Raw genomic sequence first — 20,603 nt, 5'->3', positions numbered from 1 at the left:
TTTCAGAGAACAGAAATACATAATGATGATGACTATAGAAATTTGTATTTACTGCTTACATACTGTAAGTAATGTAGCTTTCAAATGGAGTATTCAGTTTGTTTTATCCAGTCTCAATCTATTCAGAAAGGTTGCAGCATTAATGCATTATTCTTATTAGTACTAGGGGAAAGAGATACTGAAACTGCAAAAATGCACCCAATTCTGTTCATTCTGGGTCATACAAACGTAACAATCTATGCTGAGAGAGACAAATCCATTTACTTCCCTCTTTTGTGGACTTCATACAAGTAACCGAGGATCACCACAGCTGCAGTAACTACAACTCCAACAGCACTTTGAGCTAGTATGGTCCCATCCTTAGGGAAAATCGGTTTTGAACTTGTCGCAAAGCCTAGCTCCGAAAGTTTCTTATGTGATTCAGCATAATCCCGGAAGAATGCATCTTCGTCCTGAAAGATGGGTCAGAGTTTTAAAAGATTCAAGCAATGCAATGAATACGATGCATCAATATCTGTCAGAACTTTGCTGCAAATGGCGAATCTTTATCTTCAATAAATTTTGAGCAAAACAGAAACTTTTGCATGGACGTCATCGGTAATTATAGCAGGTAGTCTAGTCTAGATCAAAGTAGTACTAAAGCACTAGTAGGCATTTGTTATGTAGACACAGAAAACAAGACAATGTATTGTCAACAGTTAGCAGAATAAAGAAACTTTTATTCGTGCCTGACGTTGAAACCAAGAAGAAATAACCGGATTCAAATATATTTTGTTGGCTTCGCTACCCAACATGCACATGGCAACATCATCAATTTATATCAGGAGAGCCGCAGATAGCATGGCCCATGGTGAAGTCCAAAGCAAATGCTTATACATTACTGGCGAGTGCGGTGGGAAGAGGGTCCTACTAATCAGCTGCAACTAAATGGAATTGCAATGATCCCAGGCCAACAGATTGACCTAATAATTAGAGGGAAGAAGCCTAAAAGCTTCGTGGCATAGCAAGTGGGTAGACTTAGAAATGCCAGTGAAAAAACATTGACTGGTGTGGCAGGTTACAGCACCAAATAAAGTTCAAATAGGAACTATGTACTTGGCATTTGACTAGAACAGTCCCAATTACCTTTGCATACAGCTCAACATAACGGCGAAATTCAGGATCCTCCAACAAGGCCTTGTCTGTTGGAAGTTGAAGCAGACCCGCACTCTCACCTTTTAGAAGTTCCCTGATGTTAACAAACCATATTTAGCTGTAAATAAAATAGCTTTGCAAATAGGGAGGCAAAATTAAGCTTTACAAGATTCCTTGTAAGCAAAAGAGAGTAGTCCTGAACAGGGGTTTCAATCTTACACGAAGTATGAATTGTCAAACTTCAGAGGATCCTGTGTCCAAGGCCCTTCAAACCCTGATCTCTCTTGATGTGCTCTTCCCTAATAACCACATAAAACAAATACTTAAGTATCTGGTCTAACCACAGCGGAAAACAAAGAAGATATATATAAGGAGAATAACCAGCGTATGTGCTCCAGACAGTGCAACAATATCCTTGTCAGACAGGCCCATTCGATAGAAGATACTACGAAGGTGTGACACACCTGCAAGCAGCATTCACATATTTTAAATGATTTCATATTAACCTTGTTGCTTGTTAGCAGAAATTAGGACATGGTTCAATACTCTGTTAAGAGATTTCCTACACAAGTGAGGAGAATAGTTGTAATGCTGACGAAAAGTTTGGAAACTCACCAAGTTTAGCATCAGGAAGCCGGCCTTCTTTTGTAGATACTTTAGAGTCCTATAAGAAATTGGAAATCACATGAGCTAAGACATTCATTGATTTCATAACAAGTACTGTTGTGGAGTTTAGCACAATATACCTTTCTTCCAGGAACAAATTCAACTGTGGGACCCCCAGTAACCTCAACTGCAACGACACCCGCAAGCTGGAAACACAAGGAAAAGAAATTCAGATTCACAAAATATATAGGTGAGCTGGTTTTGTTTTTATGAATGCAAAATTTGTTTCCAAGGTTTGCCCTATGAGTTGCAACAGTTCTCACTCCCCTCCCTATATGTTTTTAATAGAATCAGGACTCAACTGGCACTGCTCTCAACAATTTCAGTGTGATATACAAGAACGTCCGGTGATAACAAATCTTGGCTCTAAGGTTATGTGCATATCAAACACTGGTCTGGAAATGAATGACCTCAGCCAGATAGGCTTGAAGGGAAAATTTTAAGGGACAGATTAAGGGAAACGTTGTATGCAAGCCTAATCCTAGTTGGATATCAAACTCACCATATAAAAATATCAGGGGACAACACAAATGCAGACAAGCTAATTAACTGGGCAAAACTTTCAAATCTATTTGCAATCATATTCTACAATTATAGAAGGTAGAAGCCTTCAAATGTCATAACAGGATTGGGGGCGTAGAATTTGAATGATAACAATCCACCCATCAAAACCTGACAAGTGAAACAGGGTAACACATCTCTGTGCAGTAGTCATGTTATGTTTGCATATTTAAGACTCACACATGCGGATACTTAGCCTGTATCATGATCAAGCAACTAACTGAAACATGAACACGAAAAATCTAATCCCACATAAAAATATATTGGCAAAACAACTTGAGCAGTGAGCACTACATAAATATTAGCTATAATAATTATAAACAACCTAAAAAGGCATGAATTCAAGTTGTAACTTGCAACTGGGAGGGAACACTCCCTGAAATTACACAGATAAATGTTTCCCTAATCATACACACTCAACACAAATTTAAAATATCACCAACTCCACCCAACAATTTAACAAAAATAGCAATGGACTATTGATAAATAAACAACTGCTTATAATTACCTGGTAAAGGTCCGCATATGAAATCTTGGAATACTTTGCCTTCACTTCCTCTGTAACATCAAATAAACCAGACAGCTCTCAGAAAAAACGAGGAAACCGATTCATCTCCATGCATTCTCGTTAATTTAATATTCATATAACACACGCGTAGGCAAATAAGTAGCTATACAAATCACACTAACAAAGATGATATAGCAATTCATGCAGTGCTACCTATCTACTGAAACTAAATTAAAAGTTAACTGCGAAATTTAATTTATGGAGAAATGAGCGAGTAAGAAGCATACCGCAGAAATCAATAGCCTTCTTCAAACCGTTGTTAGCGCCATGTGAATACTCTTCCTCGTTCCTGATGGAACCGTTAGCTCCGCCGGTCTTCGTATTGACATCGTAGGTTCCGGCATCGTGCCAGCTGCGTCCGATTGAACATAGCAAAATTGAAAGGGACAAAAAGCATCAACAATCTTATCGAGAGTGACCTAGCTAGATTCATCATCATCATCATGATAATAATAATCATCCACCGTTGACCGTCTATATAACGAAACGCAAAACTAAAACCGTGGAAATTTAGAGCGAAAACGAGAATCGTTTGGAGCGATAGAGTGAAAGAGAGAGCTTACGCCAAGCGAAGCATGAGAGGAGCGCAGTTCCTGTTGGCGATGAGTGCGCGTAGATCGCGGCGGGCCTTGTCAACCTCCTTGAGGTACTCTGCGTCCACCACCACCGGCAACGCCATTTCGACAGCTGGCAGAACAGAATTAACTGCTTTTCTTGAAGGATTTTGGAGAAACTGGGAAGAAGAAGAAGAAGAAGAAGAAGAAGAAGAAGGAGAGTGAGATTTTATGGATAAAATTGGATGTATGGGTGGTGTGCTTGCCTTGTGCTGGTGCTGCTGCCGTTAACATCACGTGACACCCGACTCCTCACTTGTGACGTGTCTCAATATCATTGGGTCACATGGCACTCACCTCGAGGAAGTGTGACTCACTCAACCACCTAAACTACTCGCCTTCTCCTCACTTCCCTCTTTCTATTTTTGGTTGTATGTGCAAATTCTTTGGGTTTTGCTAAAAAAAAAGGGCCCGAACCCAAAACGTTTTTGGGATGAAATATTCTTTTTTATTTTTGCTATTTGTTAGCTATCTCTTTATTTTCTAAACAGAAGTACTACTTACTACTAAAGAAACTATCGTACATGCATTAATATTTAATCCATAATGTTGTTGCTGATTTCACCAAATAATTAAAAAAAAAATCAGGCGAATAAGCCATTATTTAACTAAGTTCTCAACCAAGTGTTCTGTGCTTTTTCTTTCTTTCCCCCTTTTTCCTTTTCCTCCTCTTCTTTTTTATGTCCTATTATTTATACAATATTTTTAAAATTGTATTTGTTTTCAAAATTGTGTGTAATTTTGTGGTTGATATAATAATTTCTTGTATTTATTATACAAATTGTTTTTCTATTACTAGATAAAATAATGACTTTCTAAAAACATGAATATGAAAACACTTGTTCACTCAACAATTTTTTATAAACAATTAATCAGGTTGGGTTCATAGTAATTAGAGTACTAGACCTAAGATAAATTAATACTAATATTTCCATTGGAATAAACTGGCCAAAGATAAATCAGAATATGGGACGACCTATTTTTTAATGAGATTAATTTGGACGGACAATGAAACTTAGGCAGCCGAACAAAACTCTCAAATCCAAAAATATAAAAATTATACATCATATAATTAGCTACCTTATTATTATCTGATTTTTCTAAAATAGTTATCCATATAAATACTTTCTAATGTCATGTACTAAACCATAAGTATTAGAAGAGAAGAACGTCGCAAACAAGCAAGCTACTCATAATTTATACAAGGTAAATAACTAAAAGATTTGAGGTAAAGCTCTAATGTTTGAGAAGAAATGGAAGTCAATTTAAAATAAATTTTATAATTATAAAGCATTCATTTAAAAGTTGTTTGCTAACCATAAACGGTGTAGGGGAAGTTAATCCAAACAAAGAAAGGAAGAGTCAATAACAAAATAAAAGATGGCATGAACTTGAAGCTGCAAAATGGTTCATCATCACAATTCTAACCACAATGTCATGATCATATATATAATAATCTCTATCCAAGTTTCAAACCAAATCATATTATATGCTTTTACTATTTTAGATTTGTATTTCTTTTATTACAAGCATGTACATGATGACCAAATAAACCAATGTACCTCATGAGAAGAAATACAAGAAATGCTTCTCACCTCTTCCTTAAAAACGATTAAAAAAATGAAAATGCAAGCTCAGACAAGTTTTTTGATGGCGTGTGTGTTGGACTATGAAGTTCTCCACTGCAACTCTATCTGAATGCGACCATTCTTGGAGTCTATGAGATGGAACTTCTCATTGATTCTTTTGTTAGAAACAACATCTCCAAGATTGATTTCAACATATCCCAGTGATTCCTAATATCAAGAAAAGAAGAGCAGTGTAACAAAGATACCATGAGAATTTAAAAGATTTCAAACAGCAGATTCTACAAGTATTCTTCTAACTCTTCTCAACAATTTAGTTTCTGACTTTCCGCTATGTTGATGGGTCGTTATTTGAGATACATTATCATGTTAGAGTTCGAAGTTAGTTACTAGTTAGTTATTCTCATATGCACATTTAAGGCCTAATATCAATTGCATTACCTTGAATTCTTTCATGCGATCAGTTGCATTTGGTTTGTTTTCGGTTTCAGCGTTTTCTGTTTTTAAAACTTTGTGAAGAAAGAGAAAGCATGAGGTGAAAACAAAAAACAGAATTTTATTGTTTTCACTGTTTTGTTTTTTCTTTTGCAAAATCCTGAGAATGGAAAATACTGAAAATGAAAAACCAAACCAAACGCAGTTTTTCTGAGTTTTTTCTTGACACTGTTTTCTCTGATCAACCATGGATTTCAAGAGTTGTAATTCAGAACAATAAAAAGTTAATTGGGAAATATAAATTATATACCTTTTGATGGAGCAGGTTTCTTGCAGAAGTGCTAACAACCTCCACATGCAATTTGTCATGAGTGGGAGGGTGATCCAGCATAAATGTGAACTCATCTTCCCATCTTGGATCTCTGTTCTTTTTAATTCGCTGCAGTAACACTAACCATGTTATTATCGGTAACACAAATGTGCAATTCCAATCCCATGAGCACCTTTTTCTTTTCATTTTTGGATAACTATAAGTTGCATTATGCCATTATGGAACACAAGATTGAAAATTTTATGAAATAGTCAGCCAATACTACCTGAATTCGGTTCTTATTTTAATTATATTGGTTAGATTACAATATTATGTTCATTGTTTCCTTGTAAAAATTTCAGAAGCATATTGGTGGTGCCTACAAAAATTCAATCTTCCAGGTTTCACCGGCTGTTTCACATATACAGAAGAAAAAGATAAAATGCAAATATTCCTCTTAGGATCATGTACCTTGGTCTTTTTCTCCTCTCCTCTGAATAAAAGCCGAACATGAGGATTAGTATGGTACTTTCCTTCAACATCTTGAGCTTCATGGACTATGACAACAAGCAGACCTCCACCAGCAGGAGTATTTTCAGGAGCTTTTGGTAATGTCTGTCTCTCGTCAAAACTCTTGCCTATGTCCTCCTCCTTGAAAGGTTTATAGGTCAATTCCAAAACAATCTGCCCACGCGACTTCTCATTCTGAACGTCGTTCGGATCCAAAGTTTTTAGGAGGTCAAGAGTGAATTCTTTTGGCTCTTCAGGGGAAAGTTCTTTTAAAGGGATCACATTGATACCCATCTTGTCATGTTTCCCAACCTATGCGAAGATACAAAATCAACATTCGTTACATATTGCATAACAAGGAACTAGATTATGAAACTTAAAATTTGAGTGAGAGGAATACCTGCTCCCAATCATAAACATCAACTTCCAGAACCTGGGTATCAGGATCTTTAACAGTAATATTAAATTCTTCGTTCCATTCAGGATTCAAGTTCTTGTGCTTCACAGTAGTCTTTTTCGACGGTGCCTTATCATCAGTGATCTTTAGCTTCACATAAGGGTCAGATGCACCAAGAAGATCTTTCTTCCTTAACTTGATTGCTCTCACAACCTTTACATGTAAAATCCCAACAGGTCTCCTCATGGCTCTAAGATTCCCAACAACATTTACAAGAAAAGCAGAAACCAGTTAGCAATAATATATCATTACATTACCAAAATTATTTTACAGAAATGCAGAAACATACTTTGATGGATCTAATACTTGAACATCAAGGGTTTTGGGCCACAGATACATATTTGCAACTTGATCTTTGATAATCTCCTGAAAACACCAGACTTCAAATTAGTTTAAAAGCCATAAAGTTACCCCCGATTTCCATTGTCAATATGGAAGTTCACACTTCACAAAGAAGGGAAGCAAAAACAAAATAATTGAAAGGTACAATCGTACAACCATTAAAATCTTTTAATCCAACAAATGCTTACAATCAAATGCTACGTCTATAACAAATACAGTGAGTGTAAGACAAAGAAATTTCAACTCTAGCAGAGAAGAAATTCTCTAGATGCACAAGCACAAAGTAAAGGCTGCTGCATTGAGAAAATGGTAACAACAGCCAATTGACATCACTGGACCACTTTGATCTTGTATGTGATCCTCCTAATTTACCCTCACAAGTCACAAGCTGTAAAGTAACATCTAACAAGATCAGATTTTATTCAACCTCATATCTCCTCTATCCTACATTTTTTTTTCCCCTTCATGTTCACCTTAATATTATGCAACTCCTCCATTAAAAAGCAAGACGGTGTGAACACAACATAGTGCATACAGAAATGAAAGGTATGCATTCATAATAGAACATATTTCACACTAAGAACAACTTAAGCAAACAATGGTCCAGTTATATATTGAGTTGAGCATCACCTCTGATTCTGGGTTGAATATTGATGTAAGCAATTATAGACCTCAAATGGTAATCTATTATCTACTACATATATAATTGGGATTTGGTGAACAAATTTTCTTTCCTAAAATAACCTTCATCATGTACAATTTACAATGTGTGTAAGAGTAATAAAAATGGAATCAGTTGGAACAACAAGTTGCTTATAACTTAACTAGTAGGTCTTGGGTTCAAGTCTTAAAAATAGCCAAAAAATAAAATATTTTTGACAAAACAGAAAAAAGATCTAAAATTAAAAAAAAGGTATCAGCTTAATACCTGAACAAGCCTATAGGCACCAGGAATGGACATAAGATCAGCCCCCAAAAGCTTTAGCCCAAAGTCAACATGTGGCTGCCGGAACATACAACAAAAACAAAATAACAAAAGAGAGAATAAGACCATACATAAAATTAGGGACGCTGAAAAAGTTGGAGGGCATACTTATAAACTGATCAATCACCAACCTTTTCCATGAGAGAGACATGTATGTTGGCAAAGCAAGGAAAGCTTGGAACCAATGGTTTCAAAGTAATTCGAGGTATGAGAAATACTTGCAAATCAACAACCTGAACAACAGAACTTTTAGCTTCAAAAGAACCAATATCTTTCACATACACACACACACAAAAGCTACCTGAATGGTTGCTTTGAATCCAAATGCCTTTACACCAATTGTGACATTAGGATTTCCAGCCCACTTTATGGAAGGCTCCATAATCAACTCCTTCTCATCAGTCACATAAACTTTCATTCCTATAAAAGTATCAATATGCAATTATGCATTTATCAAAGGAGAATTAGTATACTCACACCATATCACAAATAAGTTACCAAGACATAATCAATCACATGAACAAAATGGAAACGAAGAAATCATACTTTCTAAGCCTATGATAATTTACAAACTGCCCACAAAATAACAAGTGAAATAAAAAAGAGAATCTCATTGGGAAATGCATATGCATAACTCTCAATATATGATACATTGAAGAAGATTATAACTAATAAATTGTCACATTTATCCTCCTACGAAAATAAAAACTCGGTGTTCCTTAGTATCTTGCAACAAAACTAGGAGATTCTTACCCATGAATGTATCAAGTATTATATATTTTATCTTGAACTAGATCTACTAACCTTGAAAAGTTGGGGGCAGGCATCCCAGTGTCAGAGTTTCAAACTCAACAGAATCAATTTTGTATTTCGGAATCTGCTCAGCAATTATGGGCTTTGCAATATTCTTCGCAGTCTTGCAAATTGCCTAAACAAGAGAACAATTAACACACTAAGACAAACAAACAACCAAGGTAAAAAAGCTAAAATGGAAAAGGGTCAAAGCTTATTCAAAATGCAAATACCTTGTCAAGGTAAGGCCACATGTATTCAATAAACTTGTTCAGCCAATCAATCTTCAGCAAAAACACAGAAACAAGAAACATTGCATCAATAAAAACCTAAACCCCAAAAAGTTCAACCAAAATGAAACTAGTCAAAGATAGCTTCTTACCCTATCAAAGTCTGGATTTTTAATCCAAAGTGGAATCTCAGGAAACATTTTCTGCAAGGTTTCTGCGTCTTGCTCCACCAATGGCTTGATTTCAGGATCCTGCCCCCCAACCCAGCAAAGCATATATCAGTTTGAAATAACAAAACATTCAGTGCTAACAAGAAAGACAATGCTTGTAAGAGCCACGTTTGAATTCTTACACACAGTAACAAGAATTACCTTAACATCAGTGGGTTGAAAGTAAATGAAGAGAAAATAGCCAGCTACAAGACCAATGGTGATCCCAACACCAAATCCGAAAAACCCCAATATAGTGCCAAAAAAACCCATCTTGTTCGAAGTTCCAAGCTCGAATCTTTAAACCTACCCAGTCCCAGATCGCGATTCCTCTATCTATATACCAACTCCCACTACCATTTCATGTCACGAGAACTTCACTTTTAGCTTCAGTCATTCACCATTCCTCAACTACAACCAAAATTTCGGGAACAAAAAAAAGTATGTGAGAGAGAGAGAGAATCCAATACCTTGGTAAGAATAAAATACCTTGGTAATTAGTAAAAAACAATAATAATAGAAAAGAAACAAGAAGAATAGAATCAAAATGATGTAAGTTTTGTGCTTACTGAGATCAGAGATGTTTCGATGCGTTGAGAGAAGAATGAATGAGATTAAAGTCTATTAAAGTAAACGTAAAGACAGAGAGAGAATAGGAAACGGTCGAATGCGAAGATGAAGCAGATTAAGCTGCTAATGCCCGACGAAGAAAGCAAAGCATATCATTTCATATCATATCATATAATTATTAGAATATTTATCCTCACTGCATATTTATCATCTTAATTAAAACATTAAATATTTACTATTTCAAATAATTTCTTACTTATTGTTATAAATATTTAATTTATATAAAATGTGAATAAATAAACATATTTATTAATAATAGGAATAGGATATTATTAGTCATGTATAAACTATAAAGTTAAGAGAATATATGGTAGATAGATTATTATATAAGACAAAAATATAAAACAATATAATTTGAGTGATGAATATTTGTGGCATGAGTAGGATAATAAAAAGTAGAAAATAGAAAAAATGATGCACACGTGGCGTGCATGGGAAGTTGTCGGCATCGGCAACACGGCGGGATCAGCGATAGGGACAAAGAGAGGTAAAGTCTATGTGACACATGGCCCCTTACCAATTAGGGATAAAATATAACTTGCAAATTACAATAAGAGAAAGAGTTACTAGTATTTTAATCCAACTACGTTCATCGTTGACCGATTGACCCTTGAAATACAATAGAAGTAGTTGGACTTGTTCAAGATCACGAGTCCCCCATCTGTTCAGTTTAATTCTAGGCCCATGGTTTTGTGAACATGGATGGGATTAACTTTTATTATTGAAATTTTATTGATTAAATTTTTGAAGTGGGCTTTTAGATTCTATCTGTGCATTAATGTTACTTTTTGGTTTTTAATTTTACTAATTTGACTTTTCAGATTGAATTTTGAATTACGTATAAATTTCGACTTATTTTCAATATGAATCAACAAACAGACTGTTGATGTAGCATAATCATTATCATGATGTTAATTATAACTCTTCAATTTAGTTTTTCTTCCCATTTATAAATCCTAGCGTTTTTTCTCTTCTTTTTTTACAACTGTTTTTGTATTTTAGATGATAACAAATTTAGTAATTTCCTTTACCAGAAATAAGTACAAAATTAAATCATGAGGACAGAAAAATTAATCCTTTAACAAACGAGGAGTTAAGCCTTAAAATAGTTCCTAAATTTGTATTTGAACCTTAAAATAATTTCTGAAATTAATAATTATTTAAATTTGTCTCCAAAATTATTTTTCAAGACTTATAGTAGTCTCTAAAATAATTTTTGTCCATCCTTCCATTGGAGATCACTAAAACGACGTCGTTTTATATTTATTTAAAAAAAAAAAAAACCTGAGCCTTCTCTTCCCCTTTCCTTTCAAATTGTATTCAATTCACAAATTTCTCTTTGCTGTTCAATTGTAACACACTAACACTGAAAATTTAAGTACAATAATTGAATCAAATTGACTAAACTTGTGATGATCATGAAAAAAAACAGCACATGCAAGATTCACATGAATAAAACAAAATTCACCTCATTAGAAAATGGAGCTTGAGAATCACAAACATTGTAGAAGGCTGAAAGTGTATAATTTTGTTCCTTGTTTAATGGGAGAGAAGGCAACAGGGCCTCACAGAAGGAAGCCATAACTTACATGTGAGTGGAAGATAAGCCATGACTGTAACCTTTTTATCTTCTGTTACCTCGTCTATAAAGATGGTGATAATTTTGTCCATTTTTTATTATCTCTTTGTGAATTAACAAATTATTATTTTATTTCTTCTGAGTTGCTTAAACAGTTACAAAGTCCTACTTTTTATGGCAGTGATTACGGAAAGGAAAAGGATGGGTTGGGGGAGGGTTGATGAAGGAGAAAGGGACCGTGGAAGGAGAAGGGAAAGGGAAACTAGAAATGGAAAAGGGGAAGGGGAAGGAGAACGTGGAAGGGAAAGGGAAAGAAGAACTGAGAAAGGGTTGGGGAATGGGAGAGGGACCGTGGAAGAAAAAGAGAAAGGAAAACTGGAAATGGGGAAGGGGAAAGGGAAGGGGTACGTGAAAGGGAAAGGAAAAGAAGAACTGAGAAAGGGTTGGGAAAAGGGAAAAGGAGTGTGAAAGGGAAAGGGAAAAGGGTACCAGGGAAGGGGGCAGGCAGGGGGTGTTTTTCTTTCTTTTTTTTAGTAAATATAAAACGACGTCGTTTTTAGTATTCCGATGAACAGAAAACGCCTTGGGGACTAGTATGAGTCCCGGAGTACAAGTTCGGGGATAACATTGAGTAACTATTAGTTTCAAGGACTACGTTGAGACCCGAGTGTAACTTCAGGAACCACTTTGAGATTTAACTCGCAAATGAGTCATCCACATATATTTTAGGGCAATTTACTATATTAAATAATATGGGATCCATATTTACCAGAATGCATAAAATGTAAAATAGATACTAAAATATATTTTTTCCATAATTTATGTAAACCGCGACAGGAGTCCCGCGGTTTACGAATACACGTAATCCGCTATAGGGGTGTCGCGGATTACGTGCTAGGAGAAATAAGCATAAACTGCGACAAGGGTGTCGCAGTTTACGTGTGGACGAAAAATGTGCATAAACCGCAAGAGGGGTGTAGCGGTTTATGCATTAGTATACAATATAAACATAAAATAAAGTGTGTAGTTAACAAAAATATACATTACACACACCGAATTCAATGGAAATAAACTAAATACAAACACATATAATACAAAAGTACATGACAAATCCGACATACATAGGTATCATCAATGAAAACATAAAATAGTAAGCTACGGCTCCTGCATGTCCTCATCCTCGTCGTCAGAGTTATGTCCAAATGTGCCCAGGAGATGCGACCTTGTACCACATCGAGCGGCCCGTCTCACTCTGGCTGGCCTTTGGCGCTGCTGTGCTGGAGGATTGATCAGCATGCCCACGCCATATGCAGTTGTAGGCGTCCCTCCCAAGCCCAACCAACTATCATACGGACTGCTAGTAGGCTCATTCAGGTCTACATGTAGCTGCGGCTGGAATCCATGAAGGCCAGATATCTGCGGCTGGTACCGCTGCATATCCTTCATATCCAGGCGATACTCCTGCGCAACGTCCATCTGGGGCTGGGTCTCAGGCACCTAATCCTGTGGGATCTGCTACTGAAAATGCGGAGGGTCGTCATCCTGGATGAGATCTGCAAAGTCGGGAATAGAACTGTGAACTCCCAACCTCGTGGTCCATATCTATCGTGAAAGTCGGACCCGCCAGGTCATCATACATCTGGCCATGGATCTCATGGCATATATGGGAGCTCGAAACATGTGTAAGAGGAACCTCCTGGGTCTTCGCCCCCTGCATGCTCAGCGGGTCTATCACTAGGACCAGCAGATGCGACCCCTGAAGAACCACTTTGACGCTAAGGACGGCCACGCCGGACACGGTGATCGGCATGTCCGACTCCGTCGCCACCGAATTTGTCATCCTGAATCATTTCATCAAGCCAATGCCACTCCCGGTCTGTAGCCCGGGTACCAACGTGTCGTCGCCACTCGACGCGCCTGTTATCTGGCATGTCTGGCATGGGTACCCTATAAGGAGCTTGTGACGACCCTCTCTAAACAACATCCTGTGAGATCTCATCGGCCCTAGGATTGGCAATCAACGAATCTGGCGACAGAAACCTATGGGTCACTCTGTACCACCATCGCAGAAAGTCTGCAAACGGCCCGGGATCAGGCACTCGGGGGATACTCAGGATAGCATCGTCCCTGTTCTTTCAACTAAGGTGTCATACCTGATAGTAGCTCGGGAACCACCTGTCCCCACCCCTCCCATCCTTGGCATGGAGCCAGTCAATATTCGAGACTGGCTCAGGCTCGTGCTGAACGCCACCCAGCTGTGGCAGCACCCTATCCACCTGGTGCCACTCAATGAGGGCGAAGTATATCAAGCAAGTACATGCACGCCATAACCGACTGTGCTCCTTTGTGAGAATCTCTGCATGAACAACAGCCATCACGTCGAGCGAAGCATAAGGCTCCTAAACAATCTACAGATGTTGACAGAATACATTAATTAGTCCATTAACTAACAAATGTATAGTTAAGTACTAGATACAAATTGAAACAAAATGAATTAACTTACATCTCGATTGCCTAATCGGTCCAACGCAAGGCAACACTAGACGACTCTCTCCTCCTTGCGGTCGGATGAAGGCAAATAGGTGGCACACCTGAACGAATACAATGTTAAACAGAGTTAACAGGTAGAACCATAATTAAAAAAGTTACAGTTCAAGCCTAACTATACAGATATGTATACCTGGAAGCCAATGGAAAGGAATATGTGTCGAATCCCTGCGACCTGAGGCTCAAAAATCGAAAAAAAATCCATGATTACAGTAGCTGCAGGGGGCCTGCTAAGTTCGTCACGTTTCTATTGGCCACCCGATACATGCAACGATATAGCCAAGCCAATGTTGCCGACCCCAGCTATAATTGCCCATATCATCAAGCCTCGCCACAAAGGGCAACCACCGTACATGAATCCGGTTTCCACTCTTGTCACCGAACAACTGAGTGGAAAGCAGCATCATAATATAAACCCGTGCATATATGCGTACGGTCTCCTCCGTAGCATCATCTGGTAGCACCCTGAACCTCTCATGAAACCAAGTGAAATGGACTGTATACTGCTTGACCTTATTCTGTGGTGGAAGCTCGCCAATCAGTTCCTCAAACCACTCCCACGCCGGTTTGCCTTCTTCCATAAACTTCTCAAAATCAGTAAGGCACTCGGATACAGGTAAACCATCAACGGGCAGCCCCAACTGGTATGCTACATCCTGCAGTGTGATAGTGCACTCTCTAAAGGGCATATAAAAGGTATGCGTCTCAAGACGCCACCTCTCAATGAAAGCACTGACTAAGGGCTCGTCCAACCAGAACCACCTGGGGTTGAGCCTCGCCAGGTGGTACAAACTGGCCATCTCCAGATACGGTACGATCCTGTCATGCAGAGGCATGTTCTGCTGCTTCCGGACACTATAAATACACATAGTCGGCTTGAGCATGTGACAGAAGAAACGAAACATATAAAAAATCCAACTCTAATTTATAGTAATCTATCACAAACACTACAATTTTAAAGTTTAAACAGGTAATATACAATTTCTATTTTCTAATCACAAAATTCAATGAAAGGCATAAACGATTCAAGACCTTAATCTAAATTAATTTAATACTATATTTTATGATTTAAAATAATAATTTAAATCTAAATTTAAATACCTACATCACAATCATACGAAAAATATTATACAAAATACATTAACAAAAAATAACAAAACTAATCTCTTCGTTTATGCTCTAAGCAACGTGCACAACGCCGTTGAACCTGTATAGACTGCGTGCTTCTGCCATGATCTCGACTCCGATCTCAACTCAACTCAACCACACTTTTCTCTCTTTTCCTCTCTCTAGAAAACCTCTACTTCTCTCTCTAGAAAACTTGTTCTCCACCACAAATGTAATTCGCGAGACCCCTTCAGCATATTTATACTAACGTTAAACCGCTACACCCCTGTCGTGGTTTATGCTTATTTCTCCTAGCACGTAATCCACGACACCCCTATAGCGGATTACGTGTATTCGTAAACCGCGGGATCCCTGTCGCGGTTTATGTAGATTTTGAAAAAAAATGTATTTTGATATCCATTTTGCATTTTATGCAGTATGGTAAATATGGTTCCCATATTATTTAATATAGTAAATTGCCCTATATTTTAGATGTGAATTTTGCTCGCAAAGTGAAAATAACTTGCATCTCAAAGTAGATAATTGTAATCTTAAAAAATGCCTTAAATAATAAATAATTAAACCCATAATTTTTTCATAAACTTGAAATAAGGGATTAGGATGATTTGTCAGTGGAAATAGTTCTTCTTCAGAGAGGTCTCAATCCTTCAACCTCAAAAAATAAAGAGGAACATAGGATTAATGTCAAAGATTCGACAAAAAAGAACATCCCCAATCACATGTTAGACAGAGACAATTATAAGTACGATTTTGGTCTCTAAAGTAAAGGCCGGATTTTTTTTGTCCCTGACCTTTTTTTCGTTACAAAATAGTCCCGGAGGTTCCAATTTGTTTTAAAATCATTATTTGGACAAAAATACCCTTCCCCTCCTTCCCCAAAATCAACCAAAAATAGAAGCAAAACCTGAAGCTCAACCAGAAGCGGAAGAACAACAGAAGCAAAAAATAATGAAACAACAACAACTAGATGCAGAAGAAGAACAACAACAATAAATCATGTATACGATTAACCATTAACAGAAATTCAATAATCTAAGCTAACTCTATCAAACCTAAGCTAATTCAACAACAACAATTCATCAACAGCAACTTTCATCAATTCAATAACCTAAAATTAACTAACAGAAAATTAAAATCCAGCTAAAATAATCCAGAATCAAATCAATGAACTAACACTAACCAAAAACAGAAATTGAAAGCAAAATGATAACCTGAATTATGAAAATAAAAAACATAAAAGAGAGGACAGGGGAGGCAGTAGTGGAGCACCGGCGGTCTGGGTATGACGGGAAGGGGCTGGAGGGAGGGTAACGGGTAGTGGTGGCTCTGGTTTTTTCTGCAACAAGGATTGAGGGAGGGGAAACAAGGGAGGCTCGCTGGCGGCAGTGAAGCAGGGGAGGCTACACGTTGCTGCGTGGTGGTAAAGCAAGGGAGGCTCCATGTTGTTGCGTGATGGTGAAGCAGAGGAGGCTCGCCGGCGGTGAGCTCTGGTTCGAGGAGGTTCGAGACAGGGAAGGAGAGAAGGAGGGGAGAGGGTCGCGGTTGCTCTGGGGTTAGCACAAAGGGGAGAGGATCTGCGGTGGCGGCCCTTTCCCTTCCCTTCCCCACTTTCCCTTCCCCTTCTTCTGAACCAACTCTCCCCCCAGCATGCGTGATCCCTTCCCCCTTTTTCCCTTATTCAACGGTTTTTGTTTTTTTTTGTTTTTACTTAGGGGTATTTTTGGAATAAAAATTAAAATTTTGATAAAAAAGGACGATTTTAAAACATACTGAAATTTTCGGGACCATTTTATAGCGAAAAAAAGGCCGGAGACAAAATAAATTTTTGATCTCTACGTTAGAGATCAAAATCGTACTTAACCCGTCTTCTTCAGAGAGGTCTCAATCCCTCAACCTCAAAAAATAAAGAGGAATATAGGACTAATGTCAAAGATTCGACAAGAAATAACATCCCTAATCACATGTTAGACAGAGACAATGATAAAAATCCAACATTGTCAACTACTATTTACTTAATATCTAGTTTGTATCTAATTCTTGTCGGTTTTGATTTGTACTGTGTAAGCATTATAGGTCGGGTTTCACTCACACTCTTCAACTCTTCAACAACCTTCTTCAATTTCGCTTTCCAATTCAAATTCTCCATATCCTTAAAAATCCTAACTTTGTGTCCATTTTAGATACTCTTTTCGCTTCTTCTTTTAAGATCGAATCTTTTTGTGAGCTTGCTTCATTTTTTTCATTCTTCTCTTCTTCTTCTTCTTCACTATTATGAAATCATTAAGGACTTGAATAAACAAAATGGACTTTTGAGATGGGTTTGAACTTCTTAAATCGGATCCAAAAACAACCCAAGCAAAGGAAAAATTTATTCAAACTCTGAATAATAAGTAGTATAATACATGTATTGATGAGAAATTGAAGAAGTGGAGCAAGTTCTCCACATAAACCATCACCAATAAATAATAAAGATGGACAATGACAAAAGTAGAAGATAATAATAAAAAAAAGCGTCATATTTTATAAATAGGAACAGGACTAAATTAAAGAATTATAATTGACAGTATGACAGTAAATATATTTAAAAAATTATTTTGTATATTTTAAAATTTAAAATACTAAAGTGTCTAATTTTAAACTTTTAAAACTGATTTAACCCTCAATAAAAGTTTGAATATGGTAAAGCCTCATTCCATTTTTAACGTAATCTTATAGTTGTGGAAAATAAATAAATTAAGGGTTTGTTTGGATGTTGGAAAGAAAATGGAAGGAAAGAAAATAAGAGGAAAGAAAATGAGAGGAAAGAAAATGGAAAGAAAAGTTGAGTTATTTGTGTGTTGTTTGGATGAATAGAAAATAGATGGAAAGAAAATAGAGGGAAAATTTTTTTTTGTTTGGATGGAAAGAAAAGTGAAAAGAAAGAAAATCATAATAGTATAAAATTACGTTAATACCCTTATTATAAAATAAAGTATAAATATTTTTATTTATTCATATTTTATTATATTTTATAAATATTATAAAATATTATAATTTTATATATTTAATTTAAATTATTTATCTAATATATAATATTTAAATATAAATTTCTATTATAATAATATAGTAAAACTAAATTTATATTAATATTTGTTAATAATAATATAACTAAGGGTAGTATTGGAAATACAAAAATATAACACTTTTCTTCTAGTTTTCTTGCTTGTGATGGAAAGAAATTTTTTTTAGTGGGACCTACACTAAAATTTTCTTTCCTTCCTATTTTCTTTCATAACCAAACAAAGGAAAATATCATTTTCCACCCATTTTCTTTCCATCTATTTTCTTTCCACTCATTTTCTATCAAACCAAACATAGTGTAAAGGACTTGATTAGTGAGCACTGAGCAGAACCGTGGCTTTATGCTCTCCTACTAGGAGATGACCCCATTAGTGTTTTATAAAATTCAGTCTCGAAGAATAATTAATTATTTATTATGTCAACAGCCAAATGCTTGATTTGATTTGATTAAACACTACTCGTTGTTGTCATGTTGTGTGCATTGCATGGAGTGGAGGGAGATCACCACTGGACAAGACAATGATGTTCTAAAATATCTTGACTTTTTCGCCACTTATATTCAATACTCGGAAATTATTTTATGACATTTTTGGATTTTTTTTAGGTGTTTGTTTCAGTAATTTATATGTATCGATACAATGTAAGAAATAGGCAAATAAAAACTTATCACATAGATTATATTTATTCACATCAGCATTTTTTTAAATATTATATTATTGTATATATAAGAATACCTTCATTAATATTACAAAAACACAAATATATCATTTTAATTATTTTTATTAAATAACTAAATAATCCTTTTATTTTTATCACACAAATAGTCTTCTTTAATAACAATTAAAATAAAAATCAAATCATCAAATTATTTAAAAAAAAAATCAATTAACCTTAAAAATAATTCCAATTTAAAAAAAAAATTATTAGCTGTTTTTTTGTTTGTTTTTATTCTAATCCATTATTCTTGTTCTTCATCCTAATCTACCCTAAAAAATTAATTCTCCCATTCCTCTTCCCTCTCTCTTTACTGGCTGGTTGCTTTTTCAATCTATCTTCACTGTGTGCTCTCCTACTTCGCACCCTCCTATTATGGTCCATGTACTGCTTTCGCTGTCTTGTGTCGCATCGTTGTGCTTTCGCCGTCCTGGGTCGTGTCATCGTGCTTTTGTCGCTCTGTCCCATTAGTTTCCTAACACATTTAAATGACATAAAGACGGTGAAAGCACGATGACACGACACATGTTAGCGAAAGCACGACGATGCGACGCAGGGTAGCGAAGGCGGGACAAGACGGGGCATAGACAATAACAAGATGGCGTGAAGCGGCGAAGCACGCAGCGGAGACAGGTTGAGAAAGCAACTAGCGAGCAAGAAGAGGGAGAAGAGGACTGGGAGAATTGATTTTTTTGGGGGACTAGGGTAAAGAACAAGAACAATGGATTAGGGTAAAGAACAAAAACAAAAACAGATAGCATATTTCCCTGTATCGTGTCATCATACTTTCACCGTCCTGTCTCATTAGTTTTCTAACACATTCAAATGACACAAGGGCGGCGAAAACACAATGACATGACACAGGACAATGCAAGCACGATGGTGGGACACAAGACAGCAACAACGGAATAAGGCGGGGCACAGACGATAATAGGATGGCGCGAAACAGAAGAATACGCAGCAAAAATAGATTGAAAAAGCAACAACGAATAAGGAGAGAGAGAAGAAGATAGGGAGAATTAATTTTTCTAGGTGGGTTAGGGTAAAGAACAAATAAAATAGGTTAGGATAAAAGAACAAAAACGGATAACATATTTTTTTGAAATTAGAATTATTTTTAAGGTTAATTGATTTTTCTTTTTTTAAAATAACTTGATGATTTAATTTTTATTTTAATTGTTATTGAAAAAAGATATTTGTATGATAGAAATAAAAGGATTATTTAGTCATTTAATAGAAATAACTAAAAAGATATTTTTATCTTTTTGTAACTATTAATGAGTGTATTTTTATATATACAATAACATATTATTTTTAAAAATAAATAAAAATAATTGCTAATATGAATAAATATAATACACCAGGGTATCAAATCTGGGAGAGATGATTAAGAGACACAAATCCTTATCTATCTGTGCCAACTTTATTTATTTGTCCATTTTTTACATCCTACCGAACTAAATCCCTTTTTTTTCTTATTGTGATGCCGTATTTGTAGTCTTAAATATTTTGGTCTGTATTTTGAGAAACTTTGTTTTTTGTTAGC

The 20,603-nt window shown here is 36.2% G+C and overlaps 2 protein-coding genes across 2 annotated transcripts; both read right to left on the bottom strand.

Annotated features, from left to right (window-relative positions):
• On the bottom strand, window positions 1–3,753 carry LOC130968904 (L-ascorbate peroxidase 3). The gene is made up of 9 exons (XM_057894399.1): window positions 3,493–3,753; window positions 3,157–3,281; window positions 2,870–2,919; window positions 1,881–1,946; window positions 1,750–1,798; window positions 1,516–1,598; window positions 1,354–1,433; window positions 1,126–1,228; window positions 1–452 (listed from the first exon to the last, which is right to left on the bottom strand). The coding sequence occupies exons 1-9, from the start codon at window positions 3,606–3,608 to the stop codon at window positions 261–263; spliced, it is 864 nt and encodes a 287-aa protein (XP_057750382.1). The 5' UTR covers window positions 3,609–3,753; the 3' UTR covers window positions 1–260.
• Window positions 3,754–4,964: 1,211 nt separating this feature from the next.
• On the bottom strand, window positions 4,965–10,154 carry LOC130969951 (synaptotagmin-2-like). Its single transcript, XM_057895872.1, has 13 exons — window positions 9,969–10,154; window positions 9,562–9,810; window positions 9,343–9,441; window positions 9,194–9,244; window positions 8,973–9,096; window positions 8,470–8,588; window positions 8,300–8,401; window positions 8,112–8,186; window positions 7,131–7,207; window positions 6,785–7,031; window positions 6,346–6,696; window positions 5,875–6,003; window positions 4,965–5,339 (listed from the first exon to the last, which is right to left on the bottom strand). Exons 2-13 carry the CDS (start codon window positions 9,670–9,672, stop codon window positions 5,211–5,213), a joined length of 1,614 nt encoding a protein of 537 aa, XP_057751855.1. The 5' UTR covers window positions 9,673–9,810; window positions 9,969–10,154; the 3' UTR covers window positions 4,965–5,210.
• Between the last annotated feature and the right edge of the window lie 10,449 nt (window positions 10,155–20,603).

This window comes from Arachis stenosperma, chromosome 3 (assembly GCF_014773155.1).
Source record: "Arachis stenosperma cultivar V10309 chromosome 3, arast.V10309.gnm1.PFL2, whole genome shotgun sequence".
Lineage (NCBI taxonomy): Eukaryota > Viridiplantae > Streptophyta > Magnoliopsida > Fabales > Fabaceae > Arachis > Arachis stenosperma.
The sequence above is the reverse complement of the archived record's forward strand: the minus strand, read 5'-3'. Positions and strand labels throughout refer to the sequence as shown.

Coding starts and splice junctions, on each gene's coding strand:
- LOC130968904 (XM_057894399.1), bottom strand. CDS start 3,608: ATGGCGTTGCCGGTGGTGGTGGACGCAGAGTACCTCAAGGAGGTTGAC. Junction 2,920..3,156: donor GAAGGCTATTGATTTCTGCG/GTATGCTTCTTA, acceptor TTGATGTTACAG/AGGAAGTGAAGGCAAAGTAT. Junction 1,599..1,749: donor GCTTCCTGATGCTAAACTTG/GTGAGTTTCCAA, acceptor TGCTGCTTGCAG/GTGTGTCACACCTTCGTAGT.
- LOC130969951 (XM_057895872.1), bottom strand. CDS start 9,672: ATGGGTTTTTTTGGCACTATATTGGGGTTTTTCGGATTTGGTGTTGGG. Junction 9,442..9,561: donor TTCAACCCACTGATGTTAAG/GTAATTCTTGTT, acceptor GTTGGGGGGCAG/GATCCTGAAATCAAGCCATT. Junction 9,245..9,342: donor AAAATCCAGACTTTGATAGG/GTAAGAAGCTAT, acceptor TTTTTGCTGAAG/ATTGATTGGCTGAACAAGTT.